At 36.0% G+C, this 21,862-nt stretch overlaps 1 protein-coding gene across 3 annotated transcripts in view; it reads right to left on the bottom strand.

Annotated features, from left to right (window-relative positions):
* LRRC49 (leucine rich repeat containing 49) overlaps nucleotides 1-21,862 on the bottom strand; it is a 40,847-nt gene that overhangs the window by 8,388 nt on the left and 10,597 nt on the right. For 2 of the 3 annotated variants that reach the window (XM_077785883.1, XM_077785882.1), the window contains exons 8-12: nucleotides 18,205-18,266; nucleotides 12,384-12,531; nucleotides 5,622-5,705; nucleotides 2,792-2,955; nucleotides 610-847 (exon numbers count right to left, since the gene is read on the bottom strand). In XM_077785883.1, the coding sequence (XP_077642009.1) occupies nucleotides 610-847; nucleotides 2,792-2,955; nucleotides 5,622-5,705; nucleotides 12,384-12,531; nucleotides 18,205-18,266 (696 nt within the window). The remainder of the gene's footprint in view (nucleotides 1-609; nucleotides 848-2,791; nucleotides 2,956-5,621; nucleotides 5,706-12,383; nucleotides 12,532-18,204; nucleotides 18,267-21,862) is intronic. The other variant, XM_031505791.2, reaches the window with a different exon arrangement.

Here is a 21,862-nt window from a genome sequence, read left to right as displayed (position 1 = left end):
TCTATTCTGTGCCACTCCGTTTTCAAAGAGAACGCAGAGAAGCAGCAGAAGCTCCAGAACCAATCAGTCTGAGCTACAAGTTGCTTATGTTTGCTATCCCTATTTTACTATTTGCATTAAAATGCCTGATTTGAATGACTAAGAAAAAAACACATACTGAAGAGATTTCTCATTCATGTTGCTTTCCTTCAGCAAGAACTGAGGAATTTCATGAAGTGTGCTGATTTAGTTAACTATTCCTTCTAATCTTTTTATCCTGTCAGCAATTTGCTCTTTGAACTCATGACACAAATGAAGTCTTCCTGATACAATGGATCCATAACAATAGTACAGAACAACCATATGGTATTTACACAAGTTTTGCAACTTAAAAATAATTAGGTAGGTCCAAGAAATTAAAAGAAATAAACATCAGTCTGAAAATAAATCTAAATTTCAATTATTAATTTTTAAGTATCGAGGTTATCATTATAACAGGAGAAAATATGCAATTCTTAACTGTATCTATTGACATGAAAGCACTTAGTGGGGGGGCTATGCCAAAGTAAGGTTCTATTAGACAATCCATATTCCATAGCTGTTCAGAGCTGAAACATGAGGCATGCTCACCACACAATTAGGAAATTTTGTCTTCAGTTTTGCTAACACTTGAACAATTTCATCAAATTCTATGAACATAAAGGACACCGTGGCAATAATGCCAGCTGTTTGAACACTCCAGTTTCGATCCAGGCACTCCAGTGCCCCAGCACCATACAAGCCAAGAGTGTCTCCTTCCACCTCCACTAAATGAGACTCTAGAACAGACAAGCCTTGTACTGCACTGCTCAGGATTGTATCAAGAGATCTGTAGAGGAAATAAAAATACAGTAATATAAATGAAATGATTTTGAAATAATATCATTACTCTACTGAATAACAGTCCTTTCTTTTATCAAAACTCAACTGTCAAATACAATGGCATTTCTCAGCATTCATTCATTTTCAGTACCCCATCTGTTCAAATACACTAAGGCTGGAAAACCCTTCTCCCATCAAGTAACACTGTATTTGTTCTACTTCTTCAGCAGAAAGGGTCTGGGTGTATTTGAGTTGGTGGTGGGGTCAAATTAAATAAAGAGTCTATTCATATTTAATAATTTGCTTTAAAATTTTAGCTCAGAATGCTAACCTAGCATATTTCATATTGCTTTAGATATCTAAACAAAACTTCAAACAATGTATTTATTTAAGCAACATCCCCTTCACATTCTGTTTGCTATATGAAATGTAAAAGTGGACATAAGCAACTCAAGCATTTCTTTCAAATATCCTTTCCAAATCACAAAAGCAACTTTAAAATTAAGGAATAAATCCAGGTATTCCTGAATCCTATCTCTTTTTGTCCTACTTCAAACATTATACACTCAGCTGGCTGGACTTAAAAGTGTACAAAGACCTCAGGATAAGCACAAATGACAAGTTCATGTAATAATTGTTATTATTTTATTCTTTACAATATTCTTAGTCTTTTTAATACATTTTGACTAGTAGCAATCATTTGACTGATGTTCTCTCGACAATAACAATCAGAACTCTAAAATTTCACTCAACTGAAAATGTTGAGAGTCCATCACTCCATATGTGAAGCTCTAATTACTTATCTATTCTGAATTTCACCTGCAATTTTATTGCTTTGTAGCTCATCTTGAAATTCTTCACTATGATAAAACACATACATCAAAACAGCATCAGTTCTTGAGCAATGCGAATTTGTTCATTAACAGACAAACAGTCAAACTACCATAGTTAGACTGACTTGGTCATGGGGGAGAGATTACCAACACTGAATGAAATAGCAAAGAAACCAATCAGGCAAGAAAACAGTGGGTAAATGCATTCAGGGGAAAGCTTTGGAAGTGCAAGAATAGCAAAGATGATGACAATTTAAAAATGCTAAGGAAAAAGTGTTTCAAAAGATGCAGCACTTGACTGAAGAACCAGTTCTAGCCATAAAAGACTGAAACTTAGATGGGTTCTACTTGTGAGATAAAGATTTCCTGAGCATGCCTGACATTTGCAGCATTGACCAGGGACAGCAGGAAGCTGTGCTTGCTATTCAATTTGTGCAGACTAGTTTTTCAGGCATTTGCCTGAGCTAGCCAAGGTTGAAGTGCTACTTTTGGTTTTAGCCAATCCAAGGCATACACTGCTCATTAAGTTCTGCAGTGAGTTCTGGCGACATGGCCACATTTTTAGATGCAATTAAGCAAAAATAATATATTTTAAACCAAGAATACTAAAATTATTTTGAAAATAAAACTAAGTCTGGTAACTACTACTGTTAAAATAGCACGGATATGAAAGCAGTCCAACAAAAGATGCTGCAGTTCAAACTAAGAGCTTGAATACAACTATGAAACCTCTTGATATACAAAGAGATTACAAATCTTCATAATGATCATACATTTTCATTTTGTTCATTTAAACTGAAGGCAACAATCTAAGCTGTTAAGGAAAAGAACAGCCTCAAGAAGGCTCAGGAATTCACATTTAGCATTTCTTGTAAACATGAAGTTATCCTTTATTTAGCAAAATCACATAATAATTTAGCTTGCACTTCTTTAGGCAATGAGTTACTGCTCTATTTCTTTTTAAAGATGTTACTTATTACGAATGGTCAAAAGCAAAGTAAACCATCTTTTCAGGGTTGATGTGCGTAGACATTATTTTTGATAATGAAATACAGCAAGATCTCAGTGGTGAGAAGTCATAACCTGGAATTTAAGACTTGAACAGGTAAAAGCATCACCTAATAAAATACCTGCTTTCTTCAGGAAATACATATGCATCACTGCCATTGATCTGGCAGGGCTCATTTTCTTTATCTTTGTTTAAAGAAGCCTCAAGAGCAACTTGGTTCTGCTGGATCTCCCACTGCCGAGCAATGTTACCAATCGTTAACCGCTTCTTTTCCTGAAATGAGATACATGAGTCACCAAAAGGCATGACAGGGCAGCATCAACATATTTGTTTGTTGTGAAATATGCAGCTTAAGCAAAACATTTTAAATTGCTTCAAATTGAAGAAACTCTACTAGTGGTTGGTGGTTATGCACTAAAATCAATGCGTTGTTCTAGTGCTATTTTGCATAAGTGCCAGCAAATAATTTCACAAAATTTGCAATAAAGAAAGAAGAAAAGTAACATAATAAATCCACAATTTAGGAAAGTATGAAGTTAAGCTACTTAGGATATGGAAATTGCTACTTCTGCAAGTTTTTCCATTTTAAAGAGCTCAGAACTCTAGTTCATGTTCCATTTGTCTAGGGACTTTTGATGCTTTGGTTAGAGAGCACTGGTTGCTCAACACTTACAGACTTCCTCAATGACTGAGCTCCATGTCACAGAAAGGGAGGGAAGCTGGAATCATCAGTGTTTTTTATCACAGCAATTTTTAGAAAATTCTTTGTTCTCAAGGCTGAGGTTCTCAACCTCAATTACTGTACAGCTCTATTGCTTTGTTAGGCCTCAGATGTGGGCTGTTGGATTCCTACAGAACTTCAAAAACGTCCATAAATTCTTCTACATAATGCAAATTTTACAAGTCTGAAGATTCTGCTAGCAGTAACTTTCTCTTGTTCCAGTAAATATTAAGTTCAACCACTGTTGGAAAGGAATGTCATCCTCTATACATTTCAAAGTGCATCTCAAGCTTTTCCAGAAGAGTGGGCTGGAAGCAATAAAAAAGAAGTCTGGAAAAAGAGATGAAATTCTGCTGTTTGAGCAGACAAGTATCAGAAAGGGAAAAAGAAGAGATGACATTGCTGAAATAAACATTTTCAAAGCAGTACATACATGAAAACAGCAATTGTTTGCTACTGAACAAGTGCCTGTAATTTCATTTACACTTCATATAGTGTAAGAAATGGTGGAGAAACGTGATGGTAAAAGAAAATTGCAGAACATAGATCTCTAAATATTTTTTCAGATTTAACTATGAAGAAACCTATAGTTGACAACTTATTTTGCTGGACACTGTATCTATGAGCATATTTGTTCCTTCAATTCAAAGGTGCGGAACAGGAAAAAAAGCCTGAATCATAACAACCCATTCAAAAAGATCTACAAAATCATTAAATCATATGAAAAATATTAGTATTTGAAGATAGGAAATATACTTTGATAAAATTAAACTCTAAAACATAATACTGAAATTGAGTAAGGATTGGCACTAGGTGTTAAAAATATTTTGTACTAAGGAAATTTTCCACTAGGTAAAAGCACTTTAAAATCTAGGCCACCAAGACAAACAATCTCTCTGCTAAAAGGAAACACTACATCAATGGCTAAGAACATGAACTACAGATAAATACCTAATTTTTTTTTCTAGTCAGGGACATTTTCAACAGCCAGAGAATGCCATGTGTGAAAATTCTTTACTAATTTTCCATTTCTTTATGTTACTAAGATCTGTCACCAACCCTTCAAATCTGAAAGGACTTTAAATACATCAATATCTTGCAGGAAAAGTAAAAATACCAAAACCAAACAACAACACTGCTTAAAAAACCCCAAACCACCCTCAAACTGTATCTAAATCTTTTTTTATTATATCAATATTTTTAATCAAATAGAAATATACATGGATACAAATATACATGAAAGCAAAACATTCTTATTCACTGGACAAAATTTCCCCCCATATTCATATGTTTAGGTTCTTGGAGGGGTTTTGATATACTTAAAACATCTTTTAACATACTGTTAACATTCTGTTTGTGTCTTTTCAGTTACATATGTTTGCTACAATTCTTATGGCCTCCTGCAACTAATCCAGTCTAATCCCCTTCTTGAAATATGATTTTACCTAGGAAACTTAATATGGACATGAACATTTCTTGTTTATTTGACTTCCAAATTGAAAGAGATTGTATAGGCATTACTGGCTGACAAAAAAATGTAGGCACTTTTTTCCTCAGAAAAAAGGGACTTGGAGCCAAATGGTGATAGTCACACAGTAAATGGAACATAGATACTCTTAGATTCTTGATCTTTGGTCTCCTGTTAGGAGCACAGCTCATGTAGTCAGCAGCCCCATGAAGAGTGTTCTGGAGGACACCAGGGTCTCCCCTGGTGGGGCACTTCTGTCTCTGGTGTGTCAGCACCAGCCAGGTCAGCTGGGCTGGGAGATAAGATGGATCAGGGTTCTGCTGACAGAGACAACAGCTGGACTCTGCCTGTGGCCTCTGGGCCCCCTCACTCTACCCACAGAAAGGAACAAATTCAACAGGAAACAATGAAGGAAAAACTACTGCAGAACACCCTGCATGGCTGTAGCCAGAGTGTTCACTTAGAAAGGGGAGACCAAGGAATGTGAAATCACTGAAGAAGTCCTTCACTTTAGCCTGGATTTACGAAAATGAAGTTTCCCATCCACTGACATATGTTCAATGTGGGCTTTCTGCTAAAGTGTACCTTGCATATTTGACTGAACAGAGTCTCAGTCATGGAGTGCACAGCTGAAGCTGTGAAAATAGATGGAGGCATATTGGACTATATAATATCTGCAGAAAAAAAATTGGGATATAAATTTTGCTGTAAAGTGGTTTACAGTAACCTTAGAAGAGCCACAGACAATACCTTAAGCAAGGTCTGTCTATGGCTTTCACGCTTCCTTTCTTCCTCTTTCCTTGCTGCAATAGATGCCATACGTCTTTCTTCTTCCTGGATGAAAAAAAGAAAACAAATTCCTAAAGGGAGGAACTAAGCCAGTTCTGAAAAGTATTACTGATAAATTATGCTCTTGTGTTGGTATATGAAATGGAAATTTTAACACAATTTTAGAATTTTTATCATTTTAATGTTTCTAAATACTATTAAAACCAATCAAATTGTTAATTATAACTAAGTCAAGAGAAACAAAATAAATAACTACGCAGATAAAGAGAAACAAAATAAATAACTACGCAGATAAAGCAAGTTAAAGGTAATATATGTGAGAGTCTTTGAAAAAGTATAAAGCATATGGTGACCAGTAAAAATATTTTTAGATATGACAGTGCAATATATCTTCATATTTTTGTAGCAGTTTTTGCAATTAGGATTTTTTTTTTTTGTAAAAAAAACCACACAGAGCAAAAAAAACTGGGTTCTATTTATGCTTGAATCATAATCCAGAATTAATTTTCATCATTATAGACTGTTTAGAGGGCCTGGCTTTTCTCAATCAGCAACAGAACTTGAGAAGACAGAACATTTTCAAAGTTACATATTCCATGACCATTATGTCCCATCAATATTACATCCTAATCATGAAGTCTCAAGAAGAAACCCATTGATTTTTAAACAATTAAAGTGAAGCTGCTTCATTTTCCTGGTACAGCAATTTGATACTGCAATACACCCATATTAGGTTGGATGCTCCTTGTTTACAGAAGTTTAAACATTCTCACAGAATAGTATTTTGAACATATATTTTCCAAGTAACAAAAGAAATGTTCACTATGAAATAAAAAGTGTAGAGTTCTTCCAACACAAATATTTGGGAAGCATACTTTAACTTATTTTGATCTACTTCACATGCCATTTGGGTGTTTCTATTGAAGCCTCCTCCCAGAACATATGAAAAGTGTTTTCATTTCCTCAAAATAGAAAGCTCCTGTCCAAACCTTTTCATTTTCTGGAAAAGTTATATGTTAACAAAATTAACAAACAAAAATGAACAGAAAGCACCATCAACCAGTAAGATATATTGACATGCCAAAATTTCTACATAAATACAACATGCTATGTTTAGAGTATTGTAAGAACCCCTAAGCACATGGGTGAGTGCTTACTGGAAGATAAAATAAAACAGGAACTTGACACTTAGCATGGCTATTACATTTTTAAGAAAACAATTTCTAAGCATAAGAAGTTCGGTGCATGTACCAGACTTACTCTGATCTGCGTACAGTCCCCCTGAAACCCACTGACACACCATGGATTTTGGCATCAGTCTGAAAAGGGGTTAAAGAACAGATTTTCAAACTGTTCCTCCATGACTTTATCCTCATATCACACATTAAACAAGAGGAGTACCTCAATGCACAGGAAGGCATGAGGCTTTGGGCAGAGTAAGCTTCCCTAACACAATTGTACGCAAGAACTTCCTTGGAACACCAACTGGAAAGCCCCTAACTTTTTTTATTATTTATTTATTTTCAGAGCAAGTTGTCTTTTACTGGTGAAGTTCTTACTGTTGGCAGCCTCCTCTGCTACTGGGCTTTTAACCTATTCCTAAACAGGGTATTTCCAAGGGGCTAGTGTAATGGAATTAGAGCATAATCCAGATTTGAAGGACTTCCATAGGTCACTAGTTCATGTTAAAAGAGATCACCAGTAACTGAATAACAAAATAAAAATATACATAGATACAAGAAGGCCTTCTAGATGCCACTGCAACAAAGTACCACACAATGAAATCCTATATGTGAATGGGAGAGTTCAGGAGCAGGCTGTGAAAATCATGAACTAAAACCCCATGCAGGTCATATGTCACAAATGTGAATGCATCATTAATAATGCAAAATAAAAATATACTGTTCTTCAAGATATGATTCAGAATTTTCAGAACTGCAAACATTATCCTAATTATGTATTACATTATTCTGTTATTGTTTTGTGTAAAAAACACAAGTCTTAAAATAAAAGATAAACACTAGCAAACTACATTAGTGATATCTTTCTTTAGAGAGCAGGTTAGATTTGTTTCAGGGAATTTTTATTTTTTAATTAAATTGCTTCATTTGGCTGTGTATCTATGCTTTTAAACTAGGCTTCCCAAAGAAACAAAAAGGAAACTTCCTAAAAAAGCTTTTTACAATTTTTTTTGTCTTCATCTTCTCTAATGACTTTTCAACACATTGATCATATCAAATAACAAAGTATATTTAGAAGTCATAAATTAAGGGACTTTTCTTGTTCCCTAGAAGTTTGATTATATTGAATTGGTATGTAGAAAGAAGAGAAATGTAAGCTAGTTTTACCACCAAGGAAGAGGAAGCAGAAACTATCCATTCTATTTGGCAGAAAACATCTGGCCACTCATCAGAGACTCAGTTTCAAACTAACTGAGCTGGTGTTGTGTTTCACACTGATGGAGGTGAGAGCTAGATAACAAAATTACATTAATAGACAATTAGCCTTTGTTGAATTTCTTCATTTCAAAACAACTTGCTGTAGTTTTTTCCAAGCTTTAAATCAATCATCTATAAAGTTCCCTAAATCAGTTTTCTCTCAGCTTCTACAAATCTCTTGTTACTCTATCTTCCTTCTCAAAGCTTTTCCTTAATCCAGTATGTACCAGATGTGTACCTTATGATTCTGTCTTCCGTGCAGGAGGGTCTACTGCCCCCACTGGAGTCAGTCCTGTACCTTCCCTGCCAACAGTCTCCATACAAAGATCAAAATCAACTAAAGAAAATCACATTCTAACAAGAGTATTAACTGAATAAGACTTTTTTCCTTGATCAAGAGTTTATCCTAATTACAGACATTTAAAAAACACTTACCCTTTTCCAAAAGAAATTAGCTTAGCCAAAAAATAAAACATATCCTTAGCTTTACTCAGTATTCATAAAGGCAGAGTGATAGAGAAAATCTCTGAATAAAGATGAAGTGCATGTGCATAATCTTACACAACACATGCAAGCAATCTTAAAAAACACATTCCCCAGGAATCCACAAAACACTCCCCAGAGTACCAAAAAGGTTACGAAACATAACCTTGCCACAGCTCATTTTCACTACCATGCCTTCTCTTTAGGAAGGGGTTTCGCCCTGTACCACTGGTTCCCCTCGCTGTCTGTCCGTCCCTGTCCATCCCGGCCGGACCGGGCGCGCCCGCCGCGGCCCCGAGGCCTTTCCCGCGGCCATGGCGCCCCCTGCCGCCAGCCGCGCGCCGCCGCAGCTCCGCCAGCGCCGGGGGGATCCGGCACTGACCGCGCCCTTCCTCCTCAAACAGCCTCCTTTCAACAAATGACACCATTTAGGTCACACAGAGTCACGCTTCAGTATCTTATTTCCCAGTGGAAAGGAAAAACCCCACCAGGGATCCCTCCCTAAAAAAAAACCCCTCAGAACACTTTATGGCAGTGATGGCCTACAATAATGAACTCCATCGTGGATAAAGCAGTAGAACCTACTCCCTGACCAGCAATAATATGTCTAAGCAAATAATCAAAATCAAACAGCTCTTAGTTTAAGCTTCTAAAAATATAAAACTTCAATGAAAAAATCAAAAGCTTTACTTATAAAAAGACACAGCTTGTGTTTCAATCTGGCAACATTTTTAAAAATTTGCATTATATATCATATTTACACACATATAGGAATATATACACACTTAGTATCCATCACTGTTGGAAGTGATGGATAGCACATGTTCCTGGTTATGTAACTCTTTAATAAGGAATATGTACACATTTCAATAATATTTAAATACTTTATTACATATCTGCAGACAATCTCTGCTTACTATTACAAAAGAGTGGAAGAAAAGAAATAGGTCCCAATCAAACTGTAAACACCACTGGGCAGGCCCACTTTTGAAAAAGTTCAAACTACGAGACAGGGTGAAAAAGCTTCAGTGCCCAGAAAAACAAAAAACCATTATGTGGAGTGAACTAAGGTAAATAATCTCAAATGCAACCTGAGCCTGCTCTGACTGTAAGGCTCTGCACAAGCTGTTCCATGGATCCAATCATCCAGTCCCATCACCTTGTAGCTAAGGTGAGGCAAAGGTGTAACAGTGACTTACTGACAGGAACACAAGTGAACACAGGAGTCCATCCACGATAATTCACCCTCCTGCCCAGTGTTTAAGCCTTTAGACTGAGCAACCAAAGCTCAAGAAAGCAAAAGATTTCCATTGAGCTGATGTTTTAGATACACAACACCAAGTGGTTGGGTTTTCAGCTGAAAATCATCTTGTGTGGACAATGAACAAGTGAAGAGCATTACAGGTACTAACCTCCACTGATTTCATCACAACTGGGTCTATGCTAAGTGGTTCAATAACTTGAATCTTAGATTCAAAAATGGCTTAGGAATGAGGTGGCCTAAGAAAATATCAGCTTCCACACAACGTCAGGTTTTAAGAGTTGTCATAATTCAATACAATCCCTTGCTTAAAGGCAAATCTACCCCAACTTTAACAGTATTAGAATAATTACAGTGCTCAAATGTTTTATTCCAAGTACAGTGTCTTTGGTTTTCATGGAACCTCTATGTTTCTGAATAGTGCTCTAAGGCAGAGAAGAGACAGCTGTCATTACGTTTTTGCACCAGGGCTCCTTTCTCCAGGGAATCCTGTTGAAAAAGCCTGGCACCAAAGTGTGTATCTTCTTGAAACTAAACATAAATGAAGCTTCTAAGTCTCATGCAAACTTCTGACAATATCCTTCAGTAAAAGAAAAGCTAAAATCAGAACTAGCAACTGTGTAAAAGACAGTTCTTGAGCAGAAAAGCTTCTGAACAAGTTAGTAAAGAATTCCTAGTCAGAAAAAAAACCCAACAATCATCCAATTCTCAGTTTATTATAAGAAAAAGCAACCCTAAAGTTCAAATGGCCTAAATGTTCTTCAGGTTGATGAAGAAAAGATCCTATAAATGTAATTAGAGTTCAGTTTTTTACACTAATCAAGAGTGCAAGTCACATACTCAACACTGCAAGTCCATTCCCCACCAGGTGAGATCTACCCTTACAGCTTGACAGCAACAGCATATTGCAGTGCTAGGCAGAATAGCTGGATTTGGGATTGCCAGCTCTTTAATTTTACCACAGATCCCATGATACTTGTTATTTTTCTTTAAATCCCAGTTTCTTAAGTCATAAGATTATCTGGGTAACAGTTTTTATTGGAGAAAATATATAGCACCCTCTACGTGGAGAAAAATGTTAAAAGGCTCAAAAAACAGAAGGCAAATAAAGAATGTAAAACACATTATTTTTACAAGTAGGTTTATGAGCAGCACAACTGGTGAAGCCTGGTTTTCTATGGCTTTTTTGTCTTTGTGGTTGATTCTCTGATGTTTAACAAGGTGCAAACCCAGATTAAGTTCTTCCCATGGCTGTGAATTTCTGACATTGTTTCCCCCATACAGATCTCAGAGTCTAAAAAGGAGTTTGAGCTCTTCCTACAGTTTTTCCCATCACTGATATTTCCACCAGGATCCATCCCTGCTTGACAAGGGTTAAAGTGGGAAGATGGAAAGATACTTTCTTTATGCAACTCAGGTTCCTGAAATAATACTGATAAAACAAGTTTTTTAAAAGCAAAGTAATTAGCAATTACTAAGTCAGTATAAAGTCATAACAAAAGTAGCTATTAAGCAATTATTAGGTCAGTATAAAATATAAAAGCCCCTGAAGCTTAGAATATCTGTGAACAAACAAGTATTTAGTATTTTCAATGACAGAAGCAAAACTCTCATGTCCCAAAGTGCTTTCTTTTTAAAATTATTCCACACACATTATATTTTTCAGCCTAACAGGCTCAATGAAAAAGCATCAGCTGCAATTCACAATGCAGTACAGCCTTTGTACAAAGCAAATGAGCATTTAAGAGAAGGCGTATGTATCAGCACCTGGTCCAAAAGGTTACCACTGTATCACTGTTGCTTGCTGCTGGACAGATTTCTCTGGTAAGAAATCATGCTTACACATCACTTTCGAGTAGGCACAGAAGAATTAGCAGGCCTATTCCTATATTAAAAGATAAAATAGGTCACATTATGGTAAGACCCTGGTGATTGTCTTTCATTCCCTGGAGTGGATTTTCAAGAAGCCTGTAGAGACTGAGTTCTCTCTTCCCTTATCAAGATTACTTGAGCAGCAGAAACAGAAATTATGAGGGAGAGTAGGTTAGGAAGAGAGAAATTCAGACAGACACACAAACTGTGTGATCATCAGATCTCCCTAGGGAGGCTGATTAAAGAAACCAATTAAATTCTTAAATAAAAGATATCAATTACAGCAGTTTTAGGGCAAACAGACCACTCCTTTGGAAGTTATGTGCTGTTCCTTCTCAACTATACAAAAAATCAGCAAAGACTGTTAGGAAAAGTCTAACCAAAAATTTTGCAGGCTCTCTCATGTCACATGGCAGCTGAACATGAATCATTTGCTGCTGGAGTTTAACCACTTCAAAATAAACACGTTAAATCAAGTAAATGCAAACCCTTACTTTATACTGAACTAAAGAAAAGGGTTAAAGTTTTAAATATTGTCATGTCTATTCACCATTCAATTCCATAGTAAAGAAAAAAACTTTGTATTTTTAATATACACATACACAGAGAAACCCTGCATTTTACTTCCGATTTGATCTATTAAATTTGATGAAAACAGAAATTTCTTACTGTGATTCTCTTCATATCTAGCTGTCGGAGCTGCATCATATGATGGAGAACAGTGTGTTTGTACCATGTCTCCTGAGCTATTGGATTGCCATCAAGGGTGATATCTGACAAGGATGAGGAATCAGCAAGGCACAGAATATCCTCAAAACTGTAACCAAAAGAGTTTAAAGTTGAAATTTCATGGAGTAGGAATAATTTTGAGATGGAAGATTTTATTTCTTAAGGACAGAACATAAATATTTAACTGTACTGAAACACTTCCACGTATCACTGCATATGATAAATACAAGTATTCTGAAACACCAACAGCTTCTGCTGGTAAACCTTTTATTCCCTTCACATACAGGTAAAAAGATATGCAGAATAAGGAGAACTATAGGAGTATTTAAATCAAACCCCCTGCTAAAATATGATGCATATAAATTCATATTCAGAAATACAATAGGTGTATTTGCCATCAAAGGCAGCATGAAAAACCTGGAAAGTACAAGGAGAGAAAGCCAACCACAAGTATCACAGAATGATCCTAAGTGTTTGAATAATCATTAATATTGGAAGTAAAACAACTACAAAACCATCATCTTCAAAACAGATTAGTCCATTAGTTTGAGCTCAGTCTACAACCAGTTGGCTTATTAGAACACATCAGATTTGGTTACCTGCCAAAAAATAACTGAACTGTGTAAAACACATTTAGAGATGTATAACTTCTGTAGTGTTCCTTTTGTTGAAAATGAAATGTGAAAAAAAGCAGCTCAGATATTTAGTATTTTTAAACAACAGAGAACTATTTGACTGGATTTTAATACAAAAAGCTGAATAGTTATGGTACTAAATAAGACTGCCTAACATGTTTACAATGTATCTATGACACTGCACCATCCTTATGTCCTTTGGCATTCCAAAGTCAGGTCTGCCTTAAGCCAAGTCAAACCTTAAGTATGCCCTGAACTTAGTGATCAGAAAACACAAGCAGTACAGATGTTCATTTCAAAGACTGTCACTGAATAAAGTTGCAATAACTCTTCTGGTGCAATTGGTACAGCATGCAAGGAGCTCCTGCACTGTACACTCAAAGGGCACAGCAGAAAAGTGACAGTAAAGACGAAAATATTACTGCCTTTGTACTTTGTGCATGAAAACAATCTAAAAACCAATGGAAAATAAACTGTGGGTAGATTGTGACAGACAGTGAAAGTTCTTAGGATAGCTGAAGAATTGGCAGTTTTGTATGTGTATTTAAAGCTTGATTATTATTTTCTGTTTCTTTTTATGATCCTGTTTCCTTTCCAGAAAACAGCTTATGGAAGTGCATTTTTGGAAGATCAGTCTGACATATTACATAAAATATATACTCAATATGTCCTAAAGATAAAAGATAATCTTCCCAAATGACACAGACGTTAGTAAGGCAAACTCAAACATGTTAGAACAAAAACCCCCACAGTCTGAATTTCCATTGAGCTAGAACAAATTTTGCTTGAAAAATATGAAAATCTTTGGTCTTCAAAATTATTTTAAGTATATTTGAAAGCATTAAATATATTTATTCCAAGTACTTACCACTAAACATTTAACCAAAGAGTACTTCTTTCACTACATATGATTTACACATTTTTAATAAAAAACAATTTCTTCAGGAAATGACAGAAAAGTTGAAAGATTACTAGTGTGTTTTCAAGACCTTCCACTTACACATACTGCTGTGCTTTGAAATTCTCACTGCTTCAGCATGCCAGAACATTCACTCTGGACCTAAAAACAGATGTGCTTGCTTTATCCTGCTTTTAGGTGGCCTATTAGCACATCAGTTTTAGAAAGAAAAAGTGCAAAAAAATGTTTTCACATCTTTGTATACACATAAAAAAACCTGAGCTTTAGAAATTCCATACAGAAAAGTTCATCTACTGTACTTGTCACACTGATATCCTAATCCTAAACTAATGAAAGCTTTAGTGTGCTACATTTCCAAACAGATGGCATGGGTTACAACCAAGCCTCTGTTGGCTTCCCAGCATGCAGACTGCTGGGACAGAGTCCCGTGGTGACCACCCAACACGAATCAGAGGCCACATCTCAAGGCTCTCTCCAGCCTCTGCTCACCACAAAGGAGCCTTTAACCTGCTCAGGAAATACAAAGCAGCTCTGGATGGTGCTGTGTCAGACTGCCTCTGTCAAATTTCTCAAGTGAAATGTCTGATTCTCTTTCCAAAAGACTCTCCTGCAGGAGACAACCACCTCTCATTCCTGTTCTTCTTCTTACATAAATCGTCTTTGCTGAAATTGTCTTTTCAGCAACACAGAAATAAGTCACAAATTTGGGCTAAATTATCGGAAAGTGTTTTCTGGAAATCTTTTGCAAATAGATCAGTTTTCCATCTTGTGTGCATGCTCCAAATCCTGCATCCAGTTCTCCCCTCTGCCCAAGGGACACAAAGCCACTTCCGCTTCTGATATCACAATGCAGTAATTAGTTAACAGCAGAGCACTCTGTAGCTCAGCCTGCACCAGCGATAGACACATTCACAGGACACAGGAACATTCATTTTCTGTTTTAACCTGCTTGTTTAGGGAGACAGTTGTTCCTTCTCTACACATTTGCATCAACTTTTAAAAGCGTGTTGCACAAAGGGGAAAAGCTCTGGAATAGAGAAGGAAGGCAACATACTTACTATAGTCTGAAAGAACACCCGAAAGGGAACGGTATGTTCAAAAATACTCCAAGAAGAAAACTTGTGTTTTTCCATGTTTCTAACTACTAAGCTATCTATGAAAACAGATGTAACTACTATGAACCTTTCATTCCCCTTTACTTGCTTTTGTTCAAGCATTTAACAATGCATCTACAAATTTTCATCTTGCTGAGTTAAAAAGGTACTTTCTTGTTTCTATTAGGCTAAGAACATTGCTTCTCTCAGGTTTCCAATTCAGCAACCAAATGAAGAACAAAAATTACATGAGTTTGTTTCCAACTCATTCCATATGCCTAGACTAAATGAAAAAGCCAACATAATGCTGACCTGGACAGCAGTGTAACACTAAAAATATGGGGGTTTTTTCCAAGATTAAAAAATGGTCTTCCCTGGTTTCACATGTTCAAACATGAGCAATAATTTACTTTCCGATTATCTGTGGCAAATCTTTTCTGCAAATGTTACTGCAATGTCTTCCCTATGCCACATGACAAATTAAAAATGGGACTTCTCCCATTTCTTTATAACAAGTCCTGTATATAGATATTGCCTTCAGCCATCAGGTATAAACACCTTCAGTGTGTAACTGCTTAGATTGTTTGGGCTGAAGCCAAAAAAACAGGACTTCCTTTGTTGCCTGTCAGCATTAAGTTCAGTTTTAGCTTGCATTATCTTGCCAGTATATCCTTTTTTACTAAAACTTCTGCAGAGAAGCAGCAGCATTCTGAGCCCTTCTCTGAAGTATGAGGTAAAAAGAACCATGGAATATCCTCATGTTTAAAATTGTGACAATTTTTAATGGCATTCCCGAGTCTTCTACTGAAATATTAATTCAGTATGTCAGCATGCGTCAATTTAAGACTTAAGTATTGTCACTGATACAAAAATAGAAACAAGAAAATATTTCCATGAAAGCATTGTCTCAAAAATTTTATTTAAAAAATAAACATTAATAAAATATTGCAATGAAATGGTAACAAATATATTCAAGTTCTGGCAATTTTGTTGTTTGTTTTCATTTACAGGGGGATCTTTTTTATGCACCTACAGATAAATTAATTAAGAGTATTTGTGCACCAATTTGCTTGTCAAACAAAATTCAGTTGTATAGACAGTCGTTTTTAGGAAAAATAATTTTTCAAATTACCCTGTGGTCCAGAACAAATGGGGTAAGCGACTCAAAAGCAAGGAAAAGCATTTTAAAGGGTGTAGGAATGGTCAGATACAGCACAGCAATTCATTGGTGTTATGGTTGCAAAGAACTTCCTCAGTCAGTTGAAAGAGTATCAAGCCAAGCATCAGATCACAGATGGTCAAGAACATACTTGTTATATTTAATAACTTCCCGGTAGAAAACATATATACTACATAACTCTAAGTAAGGATTTTTTTAGAGGGTTTTAGCCTTCAGAACTGCTATATGTAGTTAAATTTATCATTTAAAAAACTCCAAGCTGAATGTATTGAAAATAAATTTTTCCTTTGTGTGTTTTAAAATAATCCACTTATCTACCCATATGCATATACAAAACTTAAAGATGAGCAATATCTTTTGTTTAAGATTTTTTATACCTAATCCAACTGCAAACTCAAATTGAATTATCTATTTCCATATATGTTCTAGATAAGTATTTGTAGTTTACAAAAATCCTGACTTGATCTAACAATAGACCAACTAAAGCCCCCATGGATAAATGACAAAAATTTTTATATAGTACCAAGAAGCAAGCTACTGATCACAAACTTTGAGAAATCTATCAAAACCTCACAGAAAATTCCAAGCATTTTTCCTTCACTGAACAATGTAAAAATAACATGAATTTGCATAAAACAATATGAGAAAGCAGTCAGAAAGTCACAGAAAAGACACCAAGTCCATAAAAAGACAGGGCAATTTCCCTGACTGCAGTGATGCTCCCTGACAGCGAGGGAGCCAAGCTGCTGCAGTCTCCTCCTTGCTCCTGCCAACCTGAGACTTTTTTTAGAAAGCCAGAAACAAAGGCAAGTCTCAATTCTGGAAATGATTCAAAAGCAGCAAAATGCTAAGCCCCCCTCTTCACTTCTTAAAATAAAAAGACTAGCAAATTAACTAAGGGGAGAGCACAAAGACTCCTGCAGCTCATCTCTGAATTGTTTTTTAGTGTTTAACTGCCATGAGTATTTAAGATGTACTGCATTTGTACTTTAAGAACCTAAGGAACACAGACAAGTAGGTTGGAACTATCTGCAAAACACATAATGCAGGTCAATATAAAATGTTTGAGTAGCTACTACAATAAAAGCTCCTACTAAGTACATTTTACAGAGAAAGCAGATACCACATGAATAGCATGGCATTTCCAGTAATTAGAACATGAAGCATCTTCCCCTACCCCATATTTAATTATTTGATTCTAAACAAAGAAAGCTGCTGGTGATCAAGGGATTAAAAAAAGGACATACCAAAGTGAAGATAATGCAGGCACTTAGGGTTTTTTTCAAACACTGGCATGAGTTTAAAGGCAGAGTACAAAAATGCATTAATATGAAAAGGCACAGAAGACAAACATTTCTATTTATAACAAAATGCTCTTGTTACTTGAAACTGTATAAGCCCAGCTTTGTGAGTTGAGCTATTTTGCTTCTGCCATCTGGTCTGAAAGGGAATCATGAATATACCTCTCAGACTTTATTAATACATGGACAAGTAAAATACAAGCATGAAATAATTTACCCATAGCAAGCAGAATCTGACTCAGCAATTTGCATAACTCCAGAAATACAGTGATGGAATGTTAAATATAATTTCTACCTTGCATCATGCTGCTTTAACAGACAACTAGGTTAGCAGCAAAACAATATATTTACAAATCCACTTCTATTTCTTACCACTATAAACAGTATTATTCAATTAAAAATATGTTTCTTGGTAGAATACTCATAGTACAACTAAATTTAAATGCAAAGGGTTTCAGGAATTTTTATACTTAAAGTAGAAAATACACAATGGCTTGATTGTTTTTATCTGATATGTTAGGGAAGGAAAAAAGGATCTGTACTTACAGTGTTCGAATTCAAATTTTCATGAAATAAAGCTTCAGTAGGATACTTCAAATTACTGCTAGGAAGCAAACTACTATTCCCCTTACCTAGATATATTGTTGAAGCTGAGGAAGAGACGCTGGAGACAGGGCAAACTATCCACATCTTTCTAGAAAGAAAAGATAGGCATAAATTCAGCAGATGAAACTGGCTTTTGAGCCTCTTTACTTGGCCTGATGAAATGCTTTCATTTCTAAATGCTGTAACCTTGCTGCAGCATTGATTTCTGTTGAACGTGCAGCACCATCTCTCCCTAATGCAGACTGCAAGGGAGTGTTTCAGTGCAGATCCCACTCTGCAGAACATGCTGCATCACTTGCAAAGCAAATCATGTTGAAGAAAAGGAGGATAAGGCTGCTGCTGCTTTCTGAACAGGCTTCTGGGAAAAAAGCCAAGGTGCTTTCTCAGCATTTAAGCTGCAGGATAAACATGCTTTAAATAAAAAAAAAAAAAAAAAAGCTTGCTGAAAAAAGGTTTTAAGGTTTTTGAAGTGCAATACAGCGCTGCAATTAGCACTACCAGACAGCAGTGACTCTCCAGTCAGAGAATGAACTGAAGGACTCTGTCACCTTTACAACCTCCACAATTAATATTTAGAAGGTATGTGTTTATAGAATACGAAACTCTAAATTTAATACCGCCACTAAATACCTTTGCAGAAAGCAAATAGTTCAAATATCAGTAAGATGAAACATATTAAGTAAGATCAAACTTCATTTGTGAAATGTACATCCATATCAGACAGACAGCACAGTCTGCAGGGACTCACAAGCCATTCGCACTTAACCCCTCAGTTCTAAGTCTGCATCTCCTTACCCTAACAGTGGCCATACTCCAACTTGAAACCAGAGGACATAAACCCGGGAAAGGGAAAGGAGCATCAGAGCTCAGTGTCTTGACTTTAGCCTACAACTCTTCCTCCCTTCATCAGATTTCTGACATGCCTATATAGTAGTTCAGAACAGTTCATTCCAAACAGGAAAACAAAGGCAGCTCTAACAAACCCTGTAACTCCTATTAATGAAACACTGAATTTAAGCTAACAAAGCTGCTGATAGTCACCACTGGATATAATGAGCAAGGCTTATGGGACCAAGTCTGCAGGTGAAAAACTCCTGATTCAGAGCTGTCCTGAGTCCTCCCAGACCAGACCACACAAAAGAGATGCATTTGGGTATCCCCTCTGTCCCTAAGGTTACTTGGTGTTGATGCTTAAAAGGGTGGGCACACATGATACAGGTGGATACTCACACAAGAACAGGCATTATAGGGTTGTGCACAGTAATGCTTAAGCAGCAATGATTCCACCTAATCACTGGGGAACACAAAGTAATTACCCTTCAAGACAAATTTCCTAGCCTGATGTTTTGCTATCTTGTAAAACATGTTGCAACTCTCATAGGTGTGGCAGGAAACACTAGACAGGATTGTTAAAAAAAAATAAATTCTCCAGCTACTTCAATTTTGATACAAAGTCTTATAGTGAGAAGGGCAGAGGGCAGGAGCTCTTTCTTAAAAAATGGTGAACACCTTGACCAGTCCTCCTTCAAGTCTAAGATCAAGCTGCAGATGACAAAACCCAAAATGCTAAATTTTTAATATCTCAAAGCAAACAAGCAGGTCAGTCTTCCAAAGAAAAATATAGATAATCTTCCTAACAGAGGCCCTAACTCACAACTAGATGGAAAGGATGGAAATGGATTATTCTGTTTGCTATTCTCCAGACAAGTCAGACTCTCTGAATAAATTTCAATCCTGTAAGATGCTTCTGCTATAAACCAAGACCCAGGACTGCCTCTGCAAATCCCACAGCTTTGAATCAACTACAGTTCATTATTACAAAAATAACTACTTATGAGTCAAGGATTTTCAGTCTATAGAAAAAAGCTCAAAGACAAAAACAGTCCCTAAACTCATAGTCCAAGGCCAGTGGATTGTAAAGGATCATTGCAGATTTAATTCCTTAAACTAGCTACAACCCAGTTGGATAACTGAAGTTATTCAATACAATAGATTGCAATGGACAGAGAGTTCAGTATGGAATCCTATTTTTGTTTGACAAATGAGATCATTATTTTTCCTACACAAGAATAATACACTTAGGGTAGGTCAAAGGGAGGTATGTGAAAAATAAGGTAGGTTCATAAAAAAATTCAAATTTATTTATATCAGATTAATTAAAAAAATTATTTTAGGACAGAAAATTATTTTTTAAATTTAGTTTAGATTCTTTCATTTGAAGGAATAATCAAGTTTAAAAAGCTTAAGTCATAATTCGCATTGTTACAGTAACTGAGTAACTAAAGCACAGTAACCAAATTCTTTTCATGAGCTTAGGAGTGAATACTTTGCACCTAAGTGCTACATCATAACATCATGATTAAAATATCTCCTCCACCTGCACAGTCAACCACATGAACTTCAAATTAATCTTAAAAAAATATAACCCCCCCTTCCTCAGCTACTCAAGTGCTACAGAAAAAAAAGTATCTTGGGTATTCTTTCCATAGAATGATATATTTCTTTCCATATTTCTGCATTTTTAGTAATTTCCTATTGCAACAGAATATGAATTTCCATACAAAAGGAATGCAGCTTTTTCATTTAAAAAAACCCCAAACAAATATAAGTGAAGAAACACACGCACATTATTGTACACACAGAAAAAGACAACACCTATCATTAACATATGAAAAAATATTTTTTTAGGAGCCATATTTACTTAGTTTTAGACAGTACAATGTGTCCAAAACTCAAACAGAGTTAGTGCCATACTTGCTAAAATTACCATTCAATGAAAAATGAAAAACAAAACAATCCACACTCACAAAACTGTATTTCATTAGAATTTAATCAGAGTAAAAACCCAAAAAGATACTGAAAACAACAACTTAAAAAAGCCCACAGTCCAACAAGTAAAATAAATATTTCCCTGAAGAGAATATTATCTTCTGAAACACTGTCCCTGACAGGAAACTCTAAAACATTGAGATACAGCAGAGTCCAAGTCTGTAATTCACTAATTTAAATTTCATGCTTTCTCCACTTATGACAGCAGAAAGTACAAGTTGCACCTGAGAGAACTGAAAAGGCAGAAGCTACAAGCAAGGAGAATTCTAGATAACATCACTGACACAGGGGAAGGTACAGTGGCAGAATCAGCAATGAGCAGAAATTTCTCATTTTTGAAATGTAAAAACAATTCCTACTTGGCAAATAGCAGAAACTGAAGGAAAAAAAAAGGCTCAGCAGCAACAGGGGACCAGGAACTAAAAAAATTATGCAGGCCAGAAAAAGGTAGCTATCTAAGTAAACTTTTATTTTAAAAAGCTCTTGCTTGAATAATCCACTTGCCATATCTGAACTACAACTCAAATTGCAAAGTTAAGATTTTAATTTTTAGAATAAGAATTGTCGGAATCTGTGGTATTGATGATTCCAAGATTTTAAAAAGTCTCTGTCTTTCTGCCCCGTTGCCAAAGAAGAAGTCATCATTCATCTGTGCTGGTTTTCAAGGTTGTTCATTCTTGCTTATCTCTAACATGTTCTCTGTCCTGCAGGGCAGCGTGTGGGGCTCTGCCCTCAGGGGGATGTTACAAACATTAAATACCAGAAACTCCCTGTGCTGGATTTACAATAATGTGCCAATATCTGTCACCTACGTTGAACAGCGTCCCCAACCTAAACCAATAGAAAAATGCCAAC

Source organism: Lonchura striata, chromosome 11, assembly GCF_046129695.1.
Source record: "Lonchura striata isolate bLonStr1 chromosome 11, bLonStr1.mat, whole genome shotgun sequence".
In the NCBI taxonomy this organism is placed as follows: domain Eukaryota; kingdom Metazoa; phylum Chordata; class Aves; order Passeriformes; family Estrildidae; genus Lonchura; species Lonchura striata.
This window is presented reverse-complemented; position numbering and strand designations above follow the sequence as displayed.